The sequence below is a fragment of the Mercenaria mercenaria genome, chromosome 2 (genome assembly GCF_021730395.1).
Source record: "Mercenaria mercenaria strain notata chromosome 2, MADL_Memer_1, whole genome shotgun sequence".
NCBI lineage: Eukaryota > Metazoa > Mollusca > Bivalvia > Venerida > Veneridae > Mercenaria > Mercenaria mercenaria.
In genome coordinates, this window is record NC_069362.1 from 63,091,205 (window position 1) to 63,116,231 (window position 25,027).

The following is a 25,027-nucleotide window of genomic DNA, read 5'->3' on the forward strand; positions in this document are numbered from 1 at the left end:
GTGGGCAAAATATCTTGGCCAAGTTTGATAACCACTCAAATTGCCTCAGGCACTCTTGGATTATGGCCCTTGAATTACTTGAAATCTGCGAAATTAGCCTTGTTCGTTTTGATCCGATTGTCAATTTCATCCCACATGGAACCTCACAAATACCTTGATTCCTTTTTTTTTTTTTTTTTTTTTTTGGAGGTTGGGGGGGGGGTGGTAACAAGGCATACAACATCAACATTATTACCTTTACTATACTTAACTGAATATTTAGACATGCATATTTTGTGACAGTCTGGCACTCTTGTTGCAGTTTGTAAATCACTTCCAAACTTCAATTAATACCAGTAACAACGGCAGCTTTTCTGTTTCTATGGCAATGGTATACACGTATGTTACTCTAGTTAACAGTGATCAGATCAGTTCAATTTGGTCAGTAAAATGAAATTATTTCATTTATCCGATCTTTAAAATAGTTTTCTGGGAGCCAGGCTCCAGTTTAACATATGTAGAACTAATTTGAGTCTAAGCACATTCAGGCATGCATAATTATGTAAAAATGGCCAAAAATGACCTGACTTTCAAACTTGAGTAAACTGAAACAAACACAGTATATTACAAGAAATTTATTGTATAGAAAGCCATTTGGGTATACAAGTGTAATGAAATACTGTTTGGAAATAACAAAATCTTATAACAAATGCTAAAATAAATATGTTTATCATACATAATTTATCAAGTAATATGATAACTGGTCAACAGTAATGTATCATAAATAAGCACTGAATTGTTTTTAGACTGGCAATAATAAGCCACAGTCAAACCTGTGTTAAAGACCACCTCTGACCAGAGACCACCTGGCCCTAAAGACAGCTGGTTTTATTTCCTACCGGTATTTTAATATTTATGGTGTTACTTGACCTGTGGACAAAGATCAGCTGTGAAAAAACACCACCTATGAATAAAGACCAGTTTGTGTCCCTCCCAAAGGTGATCCCTATAGAAAGGTTTGACTGTATTTAGAACTGCCTATAATGCTTCATTATAGAAGAATAAACTAGGAACCACTAATACTTTACATAAAAGGAAAATTTTGGCACATTACACTATTATGCTGAAATATTGCATTGAACATTCTCATATCAGGATGTTCTTTTATTATGCAGAAATAAAGTGAATATTTGCACTATGTTTACACATTTTATGTGGATTTTTCATCTGTTACTCAAATCTATAACATTTGTGTATAAAAAGTAAGTTGAGAAATTAAAGGCTTTATTTAAAGCTACAGTGAAACACCACTCGCTGGAGCATCGGCGACGCAAGCCGCTAAGCTCACATGGGTAATTCATTTGGTCCCCGTTGATTTCCTTATATTTCCTATATTTGGATTGCTGAGAACACCTTAGACTTTTGACCGTAATGGATTAAAGAACATCACAACTGCCTGTGGCAGGATTCGGACCCGGGTCGCTCGGGTGCTAGTCCAGTACTCTAACCACTTAGTTAAAGAGTCGACTCCCTAACACAGTTGTCAGAGATTGGCTCAAAACGTACCATGCTGTCATACTAAAAATTTACTTTGTAAAGAGGTTATTGCATAGATCACATAAAATGCTGTGAATTTTGCGTGTTTTTGGCAACAACAACAAAAAACAAGAAGTATGTATCATTTTAAGCTGGGACTTTCTAGTGGAAGTTTCGTTTCTTAACAAATATTTTACCCATTTTTAGTTAACCAGATAGCAGTTAAATGCTTTATGTACATAAAATATTTTGGCAAGGGAGCTTATCAAAGCATACAGAAATAAATATGACATTAACTGCAAAAAGACATTACTTGGCACACATCACACAAAAAATGCAACAAGAACAAAATGTTTAGTTTCCATAGTAACAATAACAAATGCAATACATTTTATTGTAAATTACACTGTTACAACTGGTTAAAAACATCAGGTACATTATAAAAATAATGTACATGTTTCTATTACTGGATATACATATGTACATGAAATCAGGAAATCTGTTAACTCTGCAATTTAAGGCTTTGTTATTCTGTTTTGTTTTTTTTTTTTCTTAAATAATTTTTGAAATTAAGTGGAAAATGTTGATAAGAATAGTTGTTTTGATCAAAAGATGCTGAACATGAGATTTTGATTAACCTAAAATTGATGTTTGTTCCCGTCGTAATGAATGTAACAATTTATCGCCCGATATTCTTCGGTTATTTTCCTTCCAGGCTGCTCCTCCAGTTTCACCTAAAAATAAAATAATAATAAAAAAACATCAGCAGGGTTTATTCTTGATTTTGCAGAACTTCCTGCTAGTGGTCTCTACCGTCAGATAGGGGACTCTTAAAATTGGAAAGGCAAAAAGGGCTAGTAACAAAATTGACGAGGAATAGCTCAGTATACAAATAATTTATATGAAATGCCTTTTTCTGCAAAAAAGTGGCAAGTTTTTATTATATTATTGTCTTTCTTAATCATTTCTGCAAATACATTATGAACATTCAGTATGAATAATATAAGGTATTTACCCGTTATAACATTGTATTCCTGTCTGACAGGGTAATCTCGCGGTGCACCAGTTCCTAGCACATTACCAAGTTTACTGTGTATTCTAGTATATTGTGTGAAATAGTTCTGAGGTTCAGAATGCATTTTTATACTCTCTTTCATGTCAGCACCTTCTGTTTGATCAATTCTATTGACTAGTGAAGTTAAATGTAATCTGTTGGCCTGAAAAAAAAAGAAAATTCTTCGATATTTCTATTCCTGAAAGATTGGTTGTACCCGTATACAAATCTATTATGATCGCGGTGTCGTGAGTTAATCCCCGAGCAGGCATATGGTCTTTGTGATGATTTGATAAATGACATTGTGTCAGAAGTCATTCGTCTGCTGCCTCTGATTCATGTGGGGAAGTTGGCAGTTGAATAGGATTGTACTGGTACAGAATCCAGGAACACTGGTTAGTTTAACTGCGTGCTGTTACATAACTGAAATACTGTTGAAAAATGGTATTAAACCCAAAACAAACAAAGTATATTATAGTACTGTGTTTGAACAAGTAAAAATTTGTCAAGTAACAAAACATGACTAGCTCCATGTTGGGTCTATGCTGGTCTTATATTTACGCATGACTGCGTCCATAGTTTGTTGCTATAGGACTGGTCTATATGTGACATGTTAACTGGCTATAGGACTGGTCTATATGTGACATGTTAACTGGCTATAGGACTGGTCTATATGTATCATGTTAACTGGGCTGTTAAATCAAAAATTTAAAAATGAAAATGTAAAACTTCATTTCTTTTGTCATGTAATAAAACACATAATGAATGGCTTTCCAGTCAATAGTCAAAACTATTGGTCTGCGAACTTCAGGCAGTAGTTGTGACTGTTGACTGACAATCCATTCAGTAACTATAAAAATATACTTTAGGAATATCTGTTGATTCAAAGAAAAAAAACATATAACAGATACCTTGAGAAGATAGAGTACTAGCTCAAACCAACACACTTTTTCAATAGTTAATATGGAGTTATTTGCAAGTATGGATTTGTTCTCTACCACTAACACTGCAAGTAAACAACTTCTCCACAAAAGGCAAAGGTGGAGAACACACTGAGACATCACAAAGGCAGAGCCAGCTTTTTCTTGAAATTTTTTACTGATGTAAAAATTACATTCCAATAAAATAAGCTCTTAAAATAGCTGAAAAGATTAATTGTACCAACATTCAGTAAGCTGGGTACTTACAGGTATAATTGGTTTCTCCATGAAGGTATGTGTATAATGAGTATTCCGGGCTGATGACTCGTCCTCGGGATGAACAAGTTTGATCTGTGACTTGTGCATTGAGGGACACAGTGGGGGACGACGTACAGGGTTCAAGCCTTTACTACCTCCAAAATTCTGAAATATTATGTGAATAAAACTAATAACCTACACAAACAGTTTCTTCTGTTATAAATTAAAGTGAAACAGGAATTAACCATTGAATATCCATTTAATGTATCATAGTCACAGAACTGTTCTTTCTGCTTTATTTAACAGGAATTATGACAGTTTTGCCATCAACACTCAATATATCTAAATGAAAGCCTTGAAAAAACATGATTGTTTGGTCATGTCATATCAACCCAGAGGCATTTTTGAAAAGAATTATAAACCTGTAACAGACAGCTTACAGTGAACAATTATGAGACACAGACCAGATCAAACTAAAAGTTATTAGTAAGGTCACAGGTCACCAAATTATATTTTTCAGAAAAAAACATTTTTTCATTTAAATTAATTTCACGGTCCACTTTTCTACCTTAACAACGTGACTGTAATCAAGCCAATAACTATATCTTTTCAAATTACATACAATTATAGATATGTCATACCTTAAAAAACAGGAAAATTGAAAATAATAGAATTATATATACCTGCGAGTACACTGATAAACAAATGTATATAGGTCCTTGCAAATTTATTTAATCTAAACAATTTATAAAAGTATAAAATATAACACACATCAGTTGAAATAGCTCCAAATCTTATCGAAGAACATTTATTTTTGATACGAATTATTAATGTGTACAAGGCCAAACAGGTCTATGACATGTAAAGGGATTTTAATAGACTTCAAATGCCATTAGCAAAATAATATATGAGGTCATTTAAAGTTATAGTTTCTTTCATTCAGCCAATAGAAGATCTAGAGAGAATTAGTTCCGTCAATACCATGTTTAGAAATCAATACACCATTTTAGTTTTTATACAAAACATTAAAGTGTATGTTTGACTATTGTGAAAGGTAATACCTTATTTACATATTTGTTACAAACCGATAATCTTTTAATACCTGTCCTATGTTGGAAACGTACTGTTTTTATGTTCAAAACATGAATGATTTAATACAAATTTTAAGCTGTTCGAAGTATTTTACCACAAAAGAAAAAGACGTGTAAATGTTCTGCATGGTTTTTAAGCAGATTAATTCTAGTATGGTATTGCATACTTAATTTGAAAATAAGTTTTATCTTACAGTTTAGTTTCAATTTAAATACTTTTCATTTACAAACCTATTTATTATGCATAGACTGAAATGCACTTTGTTATAATGTGAATAATTATATCATGGTTAGAAAACAACTGTGCGAGGACCTACTCTACCACAGACTGAAAGCATTCTGACATAAATGGTATTACATTTTACTTGAGAGCTTCTGCTTCCATGTGGTTATGGTCCACCACTTCTAATTACAAGTTCCTTGTATAAAATGATGACGGGTATCTTGAGTTTCCCTCCACCAGTTTAGTTGAGAAGTAACTATTTGACACAAACGCTGGTTATGCCACATTAAGGTATATCGCAGGTTGCAATTAATGCAACAACAAAAAGATTGAACTTATTCTACTCTTTCTGCAGCAGACGGACAGTTGCAAGTAAACTTTACCATGCAGACGGACAGTTGCAAGTAAACTTTACCATGCAGACGGACAGTTGCAAGTAAACTTTACCATGCAGACGGACAGTTGCAAGTAAACTTTACCATGCAGACGGACAGTTGCAAGTAAACTTTACCATGCAGACGGACAGTTGCAAGTAAACTTTACCATGCAGATGGACAGATGCAAGAAAACTTGACCATGCAGCCAGACAGTTGCAAGTAAACTTTACCACGCAGACCGACAGATGCAAGAAAACTTTACCATGCAGACGGACAGTTGCAAGTTAACTTTACCATGCAGCCAGACAGTTGCAAGTAAACTTTACTATGCATAGGTATTTGCCTAATAGCTTGAAACATTTAGGTTGATAAATAAAATTAAAGTCTGTATTTTCTGATTAGCATCAGCCTCAACTAATGATTTAATTTCTAATATTTTTGATACATCATTTTTGGTAAGAGTTACAGTCTGTGGAGTTCACCTGTTTTGTTATGCATACAAGAGACAAATTTGACGTTACTTTGCTAGGGGTTTCATTTCCACATGCTGAAAAAGTGCTGGCACCCTTACTAGACACTTACATTTACTTTTTTGCTTCATTCTTACCAGACCTATTTATTTCTCTGCTACAAACACAGTAGGAGAGCAGATATGTTTTCATTCCATGTTGTTAGGTCAACAGTAAGTCAATATCATTCCTTAGCTAGACCCCAGTATCTGTAAATGACAACTAGTTGGTTGTCAATTAACCAAACTGTTTTATCTACAAATTAATGTTTTGTGATAAACCATATTTATCGGTCACACACATTTTGAAATCACGAAATTTGATTTCTATTGTTAAGTTAATAGGTTTATAAAATTGAAAAAAGAATAATCTGAATAGATGAAGATTTTTCAATTACATCCTTTTCACTCCTATTCTATAAAATGTCTGACAGGGTCATTAAAAGTGAAATACGATTCCTAGTTTCTGCCAGCATTTATGAGTATTTTTTATGTAAAATACAATAAAATCTCGGCAGGGAGCTACTTATCAATAGATTATGATTTATTTGAGCTTTTTGTCATTGTTTGTATTTTAAAAACACTTCATATTTGATAATGAAAAATGCAATATATTTCATATACAAAGCTTTTCATATAAAATTTTGTATAATATTACACATGTATACATTGTATCTGGTTTAAGATTTTGTTCCTTTTGATAGTGAAGATTTTTAAATATAAGTGCATGTACATTGTATCTGCGTTAATATTTTGTTGTTTTTTGTTTATAGTAAAGATTTTATATGCTGCAGTTAGTTGTACCTTTGTATGAGGGCTGTTAAAAAATTACGACATTTGATGTCATTGTAATTTGCAGTCTTTGTGTAATTTGGTCATATATACTGTAAAAGCAGAAATTTTCGCAAGGGTTTAAATTTCGCTATATTCACGAGGCCTTACATATCACGAAAATTAATTCTTGCATAAATATTCACCATTAGTATAATTCAAATTCAAGTAGGATACCATTTTTACAATTTTGCAAATATTAAACCTCGCGAACATACTCAAAATTTTGACCCTGCGAAAATATGTGCCTTTACCGTAGTTCACAGAACTTTTGCCAATAAGTTAAGTGTATGGAACATTTTAATCACTACTGGTACATTTTCACAATGATAGTCTTATACAACAGTTACTGGTCTACTAGTTAATGAGAAAGTAAGTGCAGCAAGATATCCAGGCAATGTGTACCAGAATTATGGTGCCATGCAGCTGTTAAGGGCACAAGTAAACTATGTTTGAAGTAAGAAACTATTGCTGTTTACTGTTCAAAGATAAATTACTTCTCACAGTATGATTAACTTAGTAGATTGGGATGATGTATTTCTTATTTCATTTTATGATGTTGAAAATTCATAAACCAACACAGTTTTGTCAAAACATGTTTCGCTTTAATAAGCTTCTTCAGTTGACAATAACATACACAATGATACGTGAAATACGGAAATGACGTCGACGCTAATTTATTGGCAAACTAGAGACATAGTGTTTTATTTTTGAACAGCCCTCTGGCCCCAGTGGAATTTTAACCATTGTTGTTTATCTGTTTCACTTAATCAAAACAACATACAAAGTGCTGGGCAGACTTCAAGAAAGTTTTGAGCTAAAGCGGAAGCCATGAGATACTTGGATGTTAAGCTATGAATCTTTTTGTCATCTAGACATGTGAAAACCATGCACATGAGTGTACTGCAGGAAGATATAAATTTGTTTGTTTGTTTTGGGTTTAACGCTGTTTTTCAACAGTATTTCAGTTATGTAATGGGGGGCAGTAAACCTAACCAGTGTTCCCGGATTCAGTACAAGCACAAACCTGTTCTCTGCCCGAGGATCAAACTCATGACCCTGAAATCCATAGATCTGCGCTCTCTCTAATTGAGCTAAGAGGGTGGGCAGAGGATATAAGTAGACTAGAGCAATGTCTGTTTTTGCTGATAAATACATAAAAGACTGCAAATTTTACAATGACCTCATTAATTTTCTTGTTTTGGCAATGTACTGACTTGGGTTAAATGAGCCCTGCTGTAATGTGCATATTAAATGCCTTTCTGAGGGGAAAAAAAGATTTTCAAATAAAAAAAAATACTGCACAATTTTATAATTTTAGCACACTTTTTTTCTTCACAACTTATTCTAATATTACAATTAATAACCCAGAAGCTGCATTCTTTCCATAAATTAAGATTGTTTGATATATTAATGTCAGTTTCACAATAAAGCAGGATAAACTGATTACACAGAACAGAAATATATATTTATTTTAGACTGTACAAGCAAATGGTTTTGATACTCGAAAGATGTTTAAATATTTACCCTGTGATCAAAATCTCGAAACTCTACAGGACTTGACAAGTGGATTGGGCTTGATCGCTATTTAAACATTGTTGAACTGTTTCAAGTAGTCATTGAATCCCCGCAACAATTATTGTGTATCACTTGAAATCCGAAATCTCTTCGATTTGATATTAGATTGTGAATATTGGCAGACTTATCTGACAGCATATAGATAGATGAATATTTAATATGGAAGAAAAAGCTTTATGTTCTAAAACATGTTAGAGTAAACTTACTTTGTTATTCAGTCAATAGTTTAACACTAAATATTGCTTGACAAAAGTCAAAACTTAAAGAAAAAAATTAACTGACGTTGTATGGCTTTCAGGTCAATAGTCAAAACTATTGACCCTCAGTCATTCAGGTCAATAGCAAAAAAAAAAAATTGACCTTCCAACCTAGGGCAATAGTTTTGTCTATTGACCAACAAGTCATTCAATAAGTGTATAATAGTATAATTTAAAACTCTTGGTAAATAAGTACTAATGTTGAATGGAGGAATAAGGGTAAAGACCAACACACAGCCTCAAAGATGAAGTCCCCGACCTTTGGTGTATAAAACTTTCAGTTTTGATATTAAACTGTATTTTACTATTCTTTGTAATTTACAAAATGTATGCCTAACAAATCTTCTAACACAACACTTGATGTTTTGCCAATATCTTTAAAATAATTTTTAAGGTTGTAGAATATTTACAATATTGATAATAACAATGTACCTAAATTCCAACTAAATCAAGTCATAATATAACTGTAGTCATTTTAGAAACCTTTCCTCATTTTTTAATTAAAAAAAAATATTGCTTTGTTTTTATTGGACAAGTGGTAGTCTCATATAAAAAGAAATCAAAGTTGTACTTACTATGGTCAAAGATTCGACAAAAATTAAATTATGTTCTGAGATTATGACAGGACTTTTTCTTCTTTTCAGCAAAATTCATCGAGTCTTATAAACGAATTCTGTATGTATTTTTGTGGCTGTTAAACTTAGTTACCCAGTATGGTCACAATATGAATAACAGCATAGTTCCATTTAAATGAAATTTGGAATATTTTACCATTTAAATGAAATTTTGATTTTTTTACCATTTAAATGAAATTTGTAATTTTTTACCATTTAAATGAAATTTGGATTTTTTTATATAACACTGTTACTACTTAAAGTATATTAATTTATAGAAATGTAATTTCAGTATAAATGACGTTTTATTGAGTACTTGCTTTAGAAGTTGTAAAAGTTCTTATACGAGTATTGAACATACATTTTGAAATTTATACCTTATCAAAAATAAATCCCTCGGATTATTTCTTTTCTCTTCGCTGGATTATTTCTTTTTTTCTTCACAAAAAAAAACAATTCAGATATATATTACATTTTGTCACAACTCGTATATCTTTCCAGAAACAAATTTACAGCAAGTTTTTCTAAACATTATCAAACAAATCCATTGATCTAGTGACAGACACTCAGTAGACATTTTACATTGCTACTATGGGATACCTAAAGTGGCACTTGCAATCTAATTGAACACAAACAAAACATTGGACCAACTTCAAAGATGAACGTAACTGGTAATTCATTCATTCTGCCATTGCCAATTATGTTATCTCAATTCGATTAATTCTACCTATTCAATATTGTATCAAACCGTAAATCAAACAAAGCAAGGTATAAATGTCTCTATTTTATTATGCACAACAAAGTCTGTTGACTATGACAGCCATAATAGTTGAAATAATAAATTTCTTACATGAATGAGACCTGCTGTCAGAACCTGTCAGATTTCATTTCTTTTTTAGAATTGTTTGCTTTTGCTTAAATCTCATTTGAAGCCTTATTTTTGGATTTTTTTTTAATTTTAATTTTCAGCCTTTATTTGGTTGAATATGTTTGTGTGTTGCTTTGAGGAAAAAGTTAGAGTACTCATCAATCTGCCTGTATGTCTTCCTTTATCCATTTTTAAAACCAAAATTATAAGAAAGAGGTGTTTTTCATACTATTCAATCAACTTTCCATTATGACTGGATACTTAAAATATATTCAAAAAGTTGTCCCCCTTTAAAATTGAATGCAGTTAAAAAATTAAATAATTTCAGCACTGGAACATTATTGCAAATGCATCAAAACGAAGATATGTATCAGTTCTTTGATAATGGAGTTTTTTTTTTTTTTAAAGGTGTTGCCCTAGGTCTGGAAGTGTGGCCCCTTTATGCAGTCTTTTTCCAGAATTGTATAATAATTTATATGTATATATATGGTTGTAAATCGAGTGTTCGATCACCATGTAACACAACACACCAATAGGTAATTATTTATATTTTATTTTTAAATATGTCACCAAGTTTAATTAATAACAATATATATCTGGCAATGCCCAGACAGTTTTTATGATTTGTCCAATTAGTTTTACATTGTGACAAGGGGTTTCTGATAGCTTTTATTTGACCAGCAGGCTTAATTTATTTGCTTTTATACATGTGAAATTCTCAATGTGAGTATTGCACAAAATATGATACAATAAATCTAATCTATTTACTAATGATCTTTAGAGAGTTACATTAAGGTTTGTTTAATAAATTAAGGTAAATATAAAGTTTAAACAACAATATCTGAAAAACCAAATGTTCAAAATTTACAACATAATATATATATGAGTTAATTGAGACTTGTTTTGTAGAGTAATATACAAAACAAAATCTTGTTTTATATGCTGTTCAATTTTCATTTAAAACGACCCTTTCTTTCTATGATTTTGGTGTTGTTTGAATTTTTTTCTCAAAATATGGGGCTAACCATTAACAAAAGGTTTTGAAAACATTGTGAAAAATTACTGGGATATCTGCCAATACCTAGCCATATACCCCTAGCTTAGATTTTGAAGCAATTTGTCTCGTTCAGAATGTTGAGCTTTCAGTAACAACATTCTGTTAAATTAAGAAGCAATTTTCTTCTGTAAAGTGTCTGTCTGTCTGTCTTTGTCTGTCTGTAGCTATAGTAAATATTCTTTTAGACCTAAACATGGTTACGTTGTGTTTGATCGAACTTGCTGATAATTCTTTGACACAGTATTTTGTTTTTTTGTCATTCATTCATACGTAAGTACAACATTAGTGTGATTGTTAAAGGTTTCTATTGTTTCATACATTCCAAAATACACATAATTAGCACTAATGTAGTCACGCAAGATAAACAGTGAATGTGGGTATATCACAGACACAACAAGATTCGTCTACTTTTTATGGAACTTGATACTTTTTGTAACACTTAAAACGTAAATTGATACACTATTAATGAGCTCTTAAAGTATATGTCTATTTGAAAAAAAATCACACCGGTATTTTTGGTAGTTTAGTCTTAATGTTACTCATTAGTAAAACTCCCCAATATTTTAAATACCAAGTGTAATTACTGTATTTAAAGTGACTTATAATTCAAGTTGCTTATAAAGTAAACCATACCAATTCACAGCTGCCTTTAAAGGTGGTCAGTCTGGTTTTGTAATGGGGTTGTCTGGTCATTTAAACTTACTAGTATGACACTTGCCTGAGGTTTATAGATGATTTTAGCATATTAAGTGTAAGGAATCCAGACATGTAAGAAAAGTTTTAAGCTTTTTAGCAGAAGTATAACTTTGCATAAGGAATCCAGGCATATAAGAACAGTTTTATTACATTTGTCAAAGGTTTTAATACACAATTATATGTTTTAACAGCAGTTTTTGGCAATGTTCTTAAAATGATCTATACAAATTAAAAATTTCCACTTTGTAATAAAATTATGTACGAGTGCTGTAACTGCTGTTTTATTATTTATTCAGTCTTTTCTGGTAATTTGAATGTCTCAACATATCATCAACTCATTTATGGATATCAAATTTTTTTTTCAATCTCTGTGGGGTGCCATTTTACTACTTATTTACTATTTTATGATACCTTAAATTCATTTTGTGATATCATTATTTTTCAGACATCATAAAATTAATTTTAAAGCTTCCATAAAACAATTTAGGGATATCATTTTTTTATTATTTGATATCAGTCTTAATATCAGTTTTATTTTTTATATCATTATGTTCAATTTCATGATATCTTTTATTTATGATATCAAAATATAATCTAAAAAGAATTTAAGGATTAAGGATGTCACAAAATTGATTGCTTTTATGATATCTTTAGATTGTTTTTATGATACCATTTAATGAATTAGAGATATCTTAAAATTAATCTAATTGTACTCTTCCTGTGTGGAGGTAATAAAGAATTCTATCTATTAAATAGTTTAAAGTATAACAATACTATTGTCTACAAATAATTGATATCCATAAATCAAACTTATGATATTATTCAATCACACATTGGGATAAATTATTTACTGATATCATAAAATCAAAATTGGATTAAGAAAATCATTTAATTAAATCAAAAGCATTTAAATATATCCAGTATTATTTTTTATTTTGTGATATCTGTTATTCATTTACAGTAAGTTTAAATCATTTTATGATAAAAAGAAATAAGTTTAATGATATCTTGAAATATAATTTGTGGTATTATTTAATAAATTTTATTTTTAAGATATCACTGAATGCATTAAATGGCATCACATAATAAATATCAGTATTCCATTGTGAAATATGATGTCAGCGAGGACATTAAAATTTTAATGATAGATGTCACATTTTAATGATATCATACATTGAATTAAGGACATCCCAAAATGAATTTAAGTTAATTAAAAGCCAATTAATTGTAAAATGGCAAAATATGTGTATGTTAACAGAACCAGGTTCATAAAAATTGAAATGTGATCTTTGACATTTTGTAGGCAGATATGAAGTATATTGACAAAAGATACAGACGATCCTATTTATTGCAGAACAAAACACTATTTGATTATCAGAAACAAATCATTATTCAATTATCAGAATATCCGAATACAAAACTTAAGTTACAGAAACAATCGACCGTGAATGATTAAGACGAATTGATCTGAGAACGCACAACTGTAGATTTGCTGTGAATATAACAAAAAATAGCGCTTTGTTTTGAACAAAATGATTGGTGATATCATAGAATTAAATTAATTTGTAATTTGAAAATACAAACCCTTTTGGATGAAGTAATATAGCTGTCATTTGCGCACCACGGCGGTTTACCGATCTGCATTGTGGTTCGATGCATGGGCCGCATCCCGCGAATGCGACCTGCATTATTGGGTGCAGACTGGGCCCTTAACTGTCTGTCTTGATATGAATAATGTGAAATTACGGGATAGTAGCATCCTCCTTCAGTTAATAATGTTACAGCCCTTTTCCCTTGGCCATTGCCAATCGTCACTTGGCCCGGAGTTTTTGTCAACATTTTCACATTAAAACCCAATTAAAATCCAATCAAATTTACAAAATCCACTAATTACATGTTTGATTGCGCATTAAAGCTATCCTGCCATGCAGACGACAATAAACGCACAGCGATCCAATAAATCGGCTCGTCAAATCGATTGTAAATACTCCATTTCAATAGAGAACGTGGTCGATGTTGACACGGGGCGAATAACGCATGACATGACGCTAACTACGCTGACTTCCTGGTTACTGTTGCCAGAAAGTAATTCTACAAAACTTTACGGAAAAGTTTAATTAAACATGAAATGGTTGTAAACAATGGTGTTGTTTTGAATATAAGTTAAGAATTGCTGTACCTAACACTTATTTAGTTCTTGATAAGAGCTAAACGTTTAATCTGCAAACTGTCCCCGTGCCTATGCGCATTGATTTGAAAAGTAGGCGTGGTTTTACATCAGATTTTAACTTTCACTTTCGTTTTGGCACTCCGCTGATCATAATTTGCAATTTAAAGAGAGCACTGTTCATTACAAATTACGAACATATCTTGCTAATTATGTGCCGTGTAAGAAGAATGCTTCGACATTGATACACAACAAATAATAACTATATGGGGCTATTTTGCACGCGTGCCGCTACTGTCTTTAGAAATCGCTTGGAATGTTTTCACACAACTAACATCAACTGTTTACCTCCCCCCCCCCCCCCCCCCCCCCAAAAAAAAAAAAAAAAAAAATAAAAAAACGCAGAGTGCATAACCCATCGTCAAGCTCGCATGAATTGTTAACCTCATTCAGACGACATGCAGAGTGCAAGAATCCGAGGTCAATGCCACACTTGAATGTCAAAGATCAAATAGCATACATTTGTTCCCGGTCCATACTTTCTTAACACAACTAGGATTTTCATAAAACTAGACTCAATTGTTAACCTCATTAAAATAGGACAACAGAGGGAGTGCACAACCCATGTCGCTACTTCTAAGGCAAGGCTTAAAGGTCAAAGGTCATGATCACGATATTTTACTTTCCCTTATCAAGGCGGCGCCTGGGTGTATTAATAGTTCTGCTTTATATATTGTCCCGTTTGATCTTTGGCCTTATGCGCGGATAAAAAACCAGCGATACTTCGTGTGATGTTCCATTAACTGCTCCAAATTACACACTGAGCATTTCATACAAGAGTTTCGTATGTATTTGAATAAAAGACAATTACAATTTTTTGGATAAAGAATAGAAGATACACCAAGAGACGGGTTTAGGGTGTGATCATTTCATTCTCAAAGAGTTATGCGTACGCAAGTTCTCGTAGATAGTAGATACCCCGCGGATTTCAGTTCGTACGAACATCTGCCAGGGCTGGTTGGAGTAAAATAGATCACCTTTTTATAAAGGTAAATGATACTAACAATCTTGTTTCTGTGCTTTGTAGATTGTATGCCAGAGTATGTGACTGAATAAAACCTCTATAGGGGCCTATGTAAAGAGCTGAAAGCCTTAATCTTGAGACCAACGTCAAATTCAAACGTCTTAAGACCGTTTTCAAAATTCAAAAGATAGGAGTTGCAGAACTTTAAATCTGTTGACCAGTCTCAAAACAAAAAAGTCTGATAAATGAGCCGTGCTATGAGAAAACCAACATAGTGACTTTGCGACCAGAATGGATCCAGACCAGCCGTGATGGGCGATTGAACAGCAAAAATGAGGGATAGTGTAATCATGGTAATCAGTCCATTTCTTCATGACATCAAGGTTCTCGCCGGGACGGCTCTTTCTCAGATGTTTTCCCTTTTTTTCTTTTCTTTTCTTTTCTTTTTTTCTTTTTTTTTTTTAAATAGATGGTAATTTTGGATTTTGCTCAGGTACAAGCTGCAGCGGGATTTGTAATTTTGGGATTTGAATAAATCTTTGAAGTATAGGAACAGTAAGTCTCAAGTCGGTAGAAGAATTTTATGGACGGGACAGTTCGATTTGACGATTTTTTAAGACTTTTTCTGTCAGTAAAAATTGTCAGGGGCTGGAGTCCAAAGTAATGGCATTTATTGAAGGTTATAGTCATCTGGAGAGGTTTTGTATGGTTGATGTTCCGCTACTTTTGCATGCGTGTGAAGTTAGTCGAATAATGGTATATATTTCCAAAAAATAAGAATGAAAACTTCCCACCAAACAAGGCCTAAGAATATCAAACCTTGTCGCTCAGTATATCATTGAATCGGGCAGGTCAATTATTGAGCCCATTGATTCAATATATTCATTTACCGCCTCGGTCGCCTTGCAGAGCGTCTGCTTCGAATGTGAGAGGTCACGGGTTTGATTCCCGGCCGGTCATACCAACGACGCGAAAAATGGTACCAGTAGCTCCCTTGCTCGGCGCTCAGCATTTAAAGGGGAACCGAGGGAATGAGGTGTCGAGTGTGATTGATTTAAGTTGTAGAACTTGTTTCAGAATCGACCAATAAAAAAAAATTGTATGAAGAATCATTCACGGGGTTTCTCGAAGCTTGGGCTAACGAACGATCAAACTTCATATCATAATCGATAAACTGTTGGTTAGGCCATGACATTATTGATACCATACCGATACTGCAGAATGGTTTGTGGTAAAAGAAACTTTGTATGACAGGTGAAAGTCAAAAGTAAAGGTCACCTGATTTGACATCTGAACTATTTCCGACCATTATCTTCTGAAATCGGACTCCGTTTTTGTGTTGACTCGTTGTCTCTTCATGGTTCCATTCCATTTTATGACAGACAGCTTAGTTACCTTGGGTAAGTAACAACAGAGCGCATATAGTGAAATAGTGCATATCGGAGGAATCAAGAGCCACCACTGGAGTGATTTAAAGATGCAGTGGACCAGTTCGAGTCATATCTAGTAGTAAAAGTGCATCAACCCACGATGTAAAAACGGGACATACTTATAATAAAGAAAGAACAACACATTGAACAAAACATTTATTTCTGACAATAGGAAAATGTAAGTACATGTCTCTTCTCATCATGATTTTATTTAAATCACTATCAGTTCACTATGTGACACAGACCATTTAAAAAGTTAAAGACTAGACTTAAGGCCAACAACAACCCCTCTGTTCTATTCAGATGTTGTTTTTTCTTTTAAGTAAAACTGTCTTAAAAATTAAAATTTTAAAAGGTTCAATTTAAAACAAGAAGGGTAGTTCCACTTTACAGGCAAATATTGATTTTTCCCCAAATTAAGCACACTTTTTTCATGTAACTGTATTTCACTTGCTTTGTGTCATCAGACATTTTAAGACACTCACTTTATACAAAAGTTTCAAAACAGCACATAACATTCTATACACCATACTACTTCACAATGCCTTTTTTTACCTCTCTCAATATTACAACATTATGTTCGTCTTTATCCAGAGCATCATTCTTTCTCTGTTCACCATAACTGACCTTGTCTATTTCCTTTATTGTAACCCCTCCCTCTAGATTGTCCTCTCCCGCCTCCCCCTCTACTGCTAAACTGACCCCCTCCTCCACTGTATCCTGTACTGTAACTCTCTGATCTCCCACTGTAATTATCTCTCCTGTTTCTGTCACCACTGTCTCCGTAACTACCACTTCTGTTGCCATAGTTACCACTTTGATTACCTCCATGACTACTTCCGTAGCTTCCTCCTTGACTACTTCCATAGCTACCTCCTTGACTACTTCCATAACTACCTCCGTAGCTACCTCCATGGTTACCCGAATCACGATCATGACGATAACTACTGAGACCCTCTGCGACCATTCTTCCAACAGAATCTCTTCTTTCAACTAAAATATTAAAACATTTTATTATTTGTATTCTGTAATTGCATATACCATCTGAATAATCTGACATGCCTAAAGCTGTATAAACTTGTTATTTGCCAAAACAAAAAACACTTTTTTCAACTAAACCAGCATTACAGTGAAACACCACTCTATTGAGCATCAATGACAAAAGCATCCAGACTCACTGGAACTTTCATGCTGTCCAAGGCCAGTTTCCTTAACTTTTCTACATTTGCATTGCTCAAAACCCCATAAAACTAAAGCACTTTTGCTTTTCATATTGCAACTCAAGTGAACAGTGTTTTACTATGTGTAATCATTATCAATCATTTGAGACATGTTACCAAAAAGTGTGTTGCTGGGTTTATTGACAAAAAATAAATTTCTGACTAACAAACAAAATTCAGAGAAGCTTTAAATTTATCTTATTTGAAGAACAACTAATTCATGTCCCAATCATAAACCAATCTGGCCAAAACCCAGACATTTTGTGCATTTCACAGTACATCTGTATATATTTTCTTATGTGAAGTATTGCTTCATGTAAATTTAAGGTATGACATACCAATCAAAGTCTTAACAGTATAACTAGATTTCAAATGAGAAGTTCTCAAAATACAATTGAAAACTCTTTTAACTTAAACACTTCACGAAATATTTATTAGCAGATTTGCCAAAAAGAATTCTTGTGAAATCATTAATATTTGTGGGGGTATAATTTTCATGAACAGTAAGATTCAGTAAATCCAAAAATTAAATCTCTACAAACAAGTTAAATCTATTCTATGCTAGAAGTTTGAAATCTACAAATTTATATTCCTTTGAAAAAAAACGTATGGGCAAATACCTCAACATTGTGCCCATGAAATTAAATGATTTTACAGTACATATAAATATCTACAAACATACCAGTACTGGTGTTTTGCTGTGACCCGTAATAATCAGCTCTAGTATCTCTCCTCCCTTGATCTGTAATTACAAAATAGAAATCTGACTATGCCAACAAATACAACACCTACAAAGCCTCGTCAATTCTTCTTAAACATATATAGGTGAAAATAAGTTTCTATTTTTAACTCTTGAAAAAAAAAAAATTATCACCATGATATGTCAGTTAGCAGCTTTAGTTTAACATGAAATAAAATTAGTTACCACATGTCAAGAATAATCAGTAACTACGGTCATTTTAAACATTCGGTTTTAAGTGTAACAAGAAAAGAAAATTTTACATGTACTCAGTTTCTTCTATTTAGATCATACATTTCACCTCGGGTAAAAGAACACAATTTTTTGCAACAAACAAACATGTAAAATCAAAGAAGAATAACTTTTAACAAACAAATAAGTGTTTCAACATGCAAGAAACAGAAAAAAACCTGTAACTAAGTTACTTTATACCTTGTACTTGTGGTTCCTGAAGTTCTTCAAAAAAAACTTGCAATTGTTGTCATCATAAATTATTTTGACTCATTATATGAAGAAAACATTAACTTAGATAACTATACTAAAATCTTCCTTGTTTGTTTGTTTGTTTTGGGTTTAACGCCGTTTTTCAACAGTATTTCAGTCATGTAACGGCAGGCAGTTAACCTAACCAGTGTTCCTGGGTTCTGTACCAGTACAAACCTGTTCTCTGCAAGTAACTGTCAACTTCCCCACATGAATTATCAGAGGTGGAGGACTAATGATTTCAGACACAATGTCGTTTATCAAATAGTCACGGAGAACATACGCCCCGCCCGAGGATCAAACAAAATCTTCCTTGTACACACATGAATGTTTACTGCACATCATTCATCCAGAGAGGCATTTACTAGGAAGTTATAAGAAATTCATTTTATATCATTTATAAGTATCTGATTTAAAATCAACTGAACTTACCTCCCATAAATTGTCTTTTTGCCTCCTGTCCATATTCTCTTGTCTCTGCAGGTCTTTTCCTTGACTGGTCTCCACGACCTCTGCCACGCCCTCGTGATGGACTTCCTCTCCCACGAGGGCTGTAATGACTACTTCTTGACTGTTCCTCATGACGTGCATTGTAGCCTCTATCACCAGAATCTCTCCTGTATGTAACAGAAGCTCATCTTACTACACATTATTACACACAATCAACAACACTTTATCATAAAGAGAGGCAGTAGTCTAGCGGTTTAGGTGCCAGCCAGTCTATCCAGAGGCCATGGGTTCAAACCACACTAGGGTCACAATCAATACAAACTATTTATGAAATGTTAACAGGCTATGGTTTTTAATCTATTGTTCTTTTTCAAACAGACTTTGGCAATTTGTCCATGTTTAGATGTAAAGTAGCTCAACTCCCACACAACTTTTGATAAAACGCAGAAAATGGTAAAATAACACAAGGAGAATATGCAATTTGTTGACTGTCATTACCGGTCCACTACCTTATAATAATATACCCTATTACCAATGTTTTGCAATCACAAGTCAAATACTTGCAGAGATGCTTGTGACACAAACTTTTAGGCCCTTTAAAGGTCAGTAACTCCGGTCTGGCATGACACAAATTCAGGCGGCTGGGCAGACATATTTTTCACTAAAAAGCTCTGGTCTGGTCTGGCTGTATAAAATCCCAATTAAAACACCAAGGTGCAGAACTTCATAGCTGAATGACAATCTTGTGATGTTTGATGACTCTGGGTCAAATAACTTTTGAGATATGCACAACACAAAGTTACACAGACTGATAAAGGCACAAGGACAACTCTAAGTGACCATCTCTAAAACTGCATGGACAAATTATATTTGAAGGAATTCAAAATGGACAAATTATATTTGAAGTACATGTATATTTTAAGGAATTTGAAAGGGAACAGCACATGGAACATTCCTGTGAAGTTTGGCTGATGCTGGCTTGGTGGGTTAAGAGGAGATGTTCTTTAAAGAAATTGTGGATGACAGACCAATCGACAACAGATATCCAACAATTCTAAAAGCTCACTCCATGCTCTGGTGAACTAATATACGACAAACTAACCCAGTCATTTTCTCCTCCATGCGAGCAATGGTTGTCTTTAGATACTCCATCATAGCCATAGGATCATCTGCCCTGTAAGGATAAACAAAACTTTCGTATGTGAGGTATACCTATCTAATTACCAAAAGAAATCTACAGAAGGACACTTAAGGTATTAAATTTTACCTTCTCAATTTTAAACAAGAGGGTCATGATGACCCTGGATCGCTCACCAGAGTAATATGTTTCAAATGTCAAACTGATGATTTTTAGAAATTTTTTGGAAAATTTTCCGATGTACAATCAAGTAACCACTGGGGCGGGGCCAATTTTACCCCGGGGGGGTCATGATTTGAACAAAGTTTGTAGAAGTCGACTAGGCAATGTTACATATCGAATATCTAAGATCTAGGCCTTCTGGTTTATTTTCAGCAAATTTATGAAGATTTCCCTATGTACAATAAAGTAACCCCTGGGGCTGGGTCAATTTGACCCTGAGGGGGTCAATATTTGAACAAATTTTGTAGAGGTCCACTAAGCAATGCTACATGTTGAATATCTAAGCTCTAGGCCTTCTGGTTTATTTTTAGAAAATATTGAAGATTTTTCTATGTACAATCAAGTAACCCCATGGGGTGGGGCCAATTTGACCCCGGGGTCATGATTTGAAGAAATTTTGTAGAGGTCTACTAGGCAATATTACATGTCAAATATCTAAGACCTAGGCCTTCTGGTTTATTTTTAGAAACTTTTTGAAGATTTTCCTATGTACAATCAAGTGACCCCTGGGGCGGGGTCAATTTTGACCCTGGGTCATGATTTGAACAAATGTTGTAGAGGTCCACTATGCAATGCTACATGTGAAATATCTAAGCTCTAGGCCTTCTGGTTTATTTTAAGAAATTTTTGAAGATTTTCATATGTAAAATCAAGCGACCCCTAGGGCGGGGTCAATTTGACCCCGGGGGTCATGATTTGAACAACTTTAGTAGAGGTCCACTAGGCAATGCTACATGTCAAATATCTAAGCTCTAGAGCTTCTGCTTTTTGAGAAGAAGATTTTTTAAGGTTTTCCTATGTAAAATCAAGTGACCCCTGGGATGGGGTCAATTTTGACCCCGGGGGTCTGATTTGAATAAATTTTGTAGAGGTCCACTAGGCAATGCTACATCGTGAAATATCTAAGACCTAGGCCTTCTGCTTTATTTTTAGAAATTTTTTGAAGATTTTCCTATGTAAAATCAAGTGACCCCTGGGGCGGGGTCAATTTTGACCCTGGGGTCATGATTTGAACAACTTTAGTAGAGGTCCATTAGGCAATGCTACATGTCAAATATCTAAGGTCTAGGGCTTCTGGTTTTCAAGAAGAAGATTTTTTAAGATTTTTCTATGTAAAATCAAGTGACCCCTGGGGCGGGGTCAATTTTGACCCCGGGGTCATGATTTGAACAAATTTGGTAGAGGTTCCACTAGGCAATGCTTCACACCAAATATCTAAGCTCTAGGGCTTCTGGTTTTTGAGAAGAAGATTTTTAATGGAATGCATGGAATTCAATTCTTTGAATAATTTTTAGAGAAGACCATCCAAGGAACATCCCTGTGAAGTTTCATCAAAATTGGCCTGTTGGTTTAGGAGGAGATGTTGTTTAAAGGAAAGTGTGGACGGACGGACGACGGACGGACGACGGACGGACGGACGGTGAGCGATCACAATAGCTCACCCTGAGCACTTTGTGCTCTGGTGAGCTAATAAAAAACCCGGATGACCAAAAGGAAGTATAAATATAACATACAAAACGAAAGTCATCATTATACATAAAAAGGAACATATATAACTGAATGTATCTGCAAATAACTAACGGAAGTTACAACAACAAGAAACTGCACAAACTGGTAAACAAATTAATTGGATTATTTCTAAAGCAATAATTGGTATTATATCTTTTAACAAATTGAAATACTTCCTTCTTTATTTCTCATTCTGAAATGACACTTCCCTGTTTATTTCATCAACTTACACCAATGTTGATGACGGGTAAGCCTACTTGTGCCATCAAGAAACAGTGCTATCATATCTGCTTCCTCATTTTATATATAACAAATATTTGAATCACAATAATACACAAATGCTCTTAAAGTTTAACATATAGTTTTTATAACTATATGTACAAATCTTACATAAATTTTACAGATATTAAGTTTTGACTGTTGCCAACTCATTCCAAACCTTTGTTAACATTTCTTGTATTCAATATTTGCAACTTATATCTAACTAATTATTAATTTTGCTAAACATGCCTGCTTGTTGATGGGGAGGAATATCTTTGTTCTGATCTGTACGAGCTGGTAGACCTGTTCGATGGCGATCTGTCCGTTCTGTATGGAGACTGTCTAGACTGCTCTCCTCTGAAAGACGGATTTCTTTCTTCTCTTCTCTGCTCATAGCCTTGCTTTCCACGACCTCTACCAGCCCTTGAACGTTGTCTGCCGCGATTATTCTGAAAAAACATGGCAAAGTATCCACCTGACAAAAGTGTCGCAACTGTGTGCCCTAAAACACTGGTCTGTTCATTTACCATTTGACGTTAAAAATCAATATAGCATCATAACCCTTACAAATTATGGTCTCTTCAAAAATTCCTGTCTTTGTGTAAATAATGACAGGGGAATTCCAAATAAAGGTTTTTGGGCAGACAAATGCAATGTGGGCCAATATCGAATCAAGGGCTCAACAAATTGTTTTAAAGCAAGTAGTCCTGCAAGACTAATACTGTCACTGAAAGTGATTCAATACACAGAAAGCAAATACTCTGCACATCACCTTGATGATGTAACAGATAATACTAGTTTTATGAAAATCCTTCAAGGGGCTTTTACAAGATATAGACACCAAATTACAGAATTTGTCCTACCCCCTCAGTATGACCTGACATTTGACAAAAGTACCAAGGTTATTCATGTTACCATTGTGAACATTTATCATTTAAGTGTAGTTATTTGAAGATCCATTATACAGAACTAGTGATATGCCTCGAAATATAATTACAGACTCAAATATAACAACCCAAAACAATGTGTCTTCTGGTAAAATAAAAACAAAATTACCTCTCTTTTTGGAGTAAAGTCTTTGAACTGACCTTCATGGCTTGCCGGACTCTGATAGCTTCCTGCATAAAGTCGTAAAGGTAAAACGTCAAGTAAAGTCTGTATAGGAACATTATAGCAATAACTTGTAGATACTATGTATAGGTTAAAGATAATAAATATAACGAATTTTGAATGCACTGAATTCTTTTAGCCATACCAAGTTTGTCCTTTAAAAAGCAGGGTTTATGGTAACCAGTTACAATTTTTGTAGTAATTCAAAATTTTGACAATTTCTACTTGAATAACTTTATCCTAGCCATAAAAAGTTGTGAAGTTGCAAGAAGTAAGGATTTGGTACATAGCAAAACAGCATCATTGAAACAACTGTTAGAAAACTTCAATTCTTTATATTATAACCTGTAACACAAACACAGTAAGACTGTATGTAATATTGATTGCATCACACCAACAGGGACTGTTCTATGTTAACAATACTAGCAACAGTCACAGAAAGACATTTTACAACTGCCATACAGCACAAACTGAGCTATTACATATTGTGCCGGCAATGGCTTTACATGTTGTATTTTGTTCTCAGAAAACATTTATCTACAGCTTATCTGGTTCAATAACTGACCTATTTTTCTTTCCCCTCCCTGGAGATATTTATGTACAGATTACATAGTTTAGGGCCATTTAACAACCTTCTTCTCTGAACCTTCCCTAAAGATATTTATCTACAGCATACCTGGTTTAGAACCATTAAACAAACTATTGCTCTGCCCCCACCCTAGAGTCATTTATATCTAGTTTACCTGACACAGGGCAGGGTTTTCCCTCGGGTTTTTTATTTGGGAGTCCATGGACTCTCATGGCTGCTAATTTAAGGGTCCCTAATAATTTTTGGGGGTCCACAAAGTATTGATCTTGAAATGGACATTATTACTATAAAAATTTACCCTAAAACCGAATGAACTTTATCGTATCTTTTTAATTTAGATAGCAGTTGATTCAATATTTCGGAATGGTATCTTTCAAAATGGCATGAGCTTCTCAATTCAGACTGATTACAAAGGAGGCTTCAGTGCAAAGGAGTTTCGTGACCGATTACAAAAGGTTTCATTTTATTTTTGTTATTACTATATCATACGTTTGTCGGGAAATAGCTTTAAGCTAATGTTATTTGTTAATTTCATATCCGACCTAAAATAAAGTTTCTTGTATCTTGTATCTTGTATAGTCTTTTTGTTATGATCAAATAGCCAGTAATTACCGGCAATAAACGTGTCACCTCGTGTCAATTATGTTGTTCACAGTTTTATCTCAGTTAAAGATAATACTCGATCCTTAATTAGTATCATAATTTCTGTGATTTATTAATATTTTTTCATCAAAATACTTTAAATTTATATGAAATTAATGTTGTTTAAATAAAAAAATAAACCATTCGATCTTTTACGGAACGTAACGGCAATCTTAGATTTTAGCGGTGACAATTA

The 25,027-nt window shown here is 33.5% G+C and overlaps 2 protein-coding genes across 2 annotated transcripts in view; both read right to left on the bottom strand.

Annotated features, from left to right (window-relative positions):
* Positions 1 to 601: 601 nt before the first annotated feature.
* Positions 602 to 13,888, bottom strand: LOC123564121 (uncharacterized). Its single transcript, XM_045357456.2, has 4 exons — positions 13,432 to 13,888; positions 3,757 to 3,912; positions 2,531 to 2,732; positions 602 to 2,249 (listed from the first exon to the last, which is right to left on the bottom strand). Exons 1-4 carry the CDS (start codon positions 13,684 to 13,686, stop codon positions 2,149 to 2,151), a joined length of 714 nt encoding a protein of 237 aa, XP_045213391.2. The 5' UTR covers positions 13,687 to 13,888; the 3' UTR covers positions 602 to 2,148.
* A 2,723-nt stretch (positions 13,889 to 16,611) lies between these two features.
* LOC123564120 (uncharacterized) overlaps positions 16,612 to 25,027 on the bottom strand; it is a 35,220-nt gene continuing 26,804 nt past the window's right edge. Inside the window, exons 13-19 of the mRNA XM_053526132.1 lie at positions 23,547 to 23,725; positions 22,740 to 22,939; positions 20,463 to 20,534; positions 19,343 to 19,527; positions 18,860 to 18,883; positions 18,371 to 18,430; positions 16,612 to 17,461 (exon numbers count right to left, since the gene is read on the bottom strand). Coding sequence (XP_053382107.1) covers positions 17,082 to 17,461; positions 18,371 to 18,430; positions 18,860 to 18,883; positions 19,343 to 19,527; positions 20,463 to 20,534; positions 22,740 to 22,939; positions 23,547 to 23,725 — 1,100 coding nt within the window. The 3' untranslated portion in view covers positions 16,612 to 17,081. The remainder of the gene's footprint in view (positions 17,462 to 18,370; positions 18,431 to 18,859; positions 18,884 to 19,342; positions 19,528 to 20,462; positions 20,535 to 22,739; positions 22,940 to 23,546; positions 23,726 to 25,027) is intronic.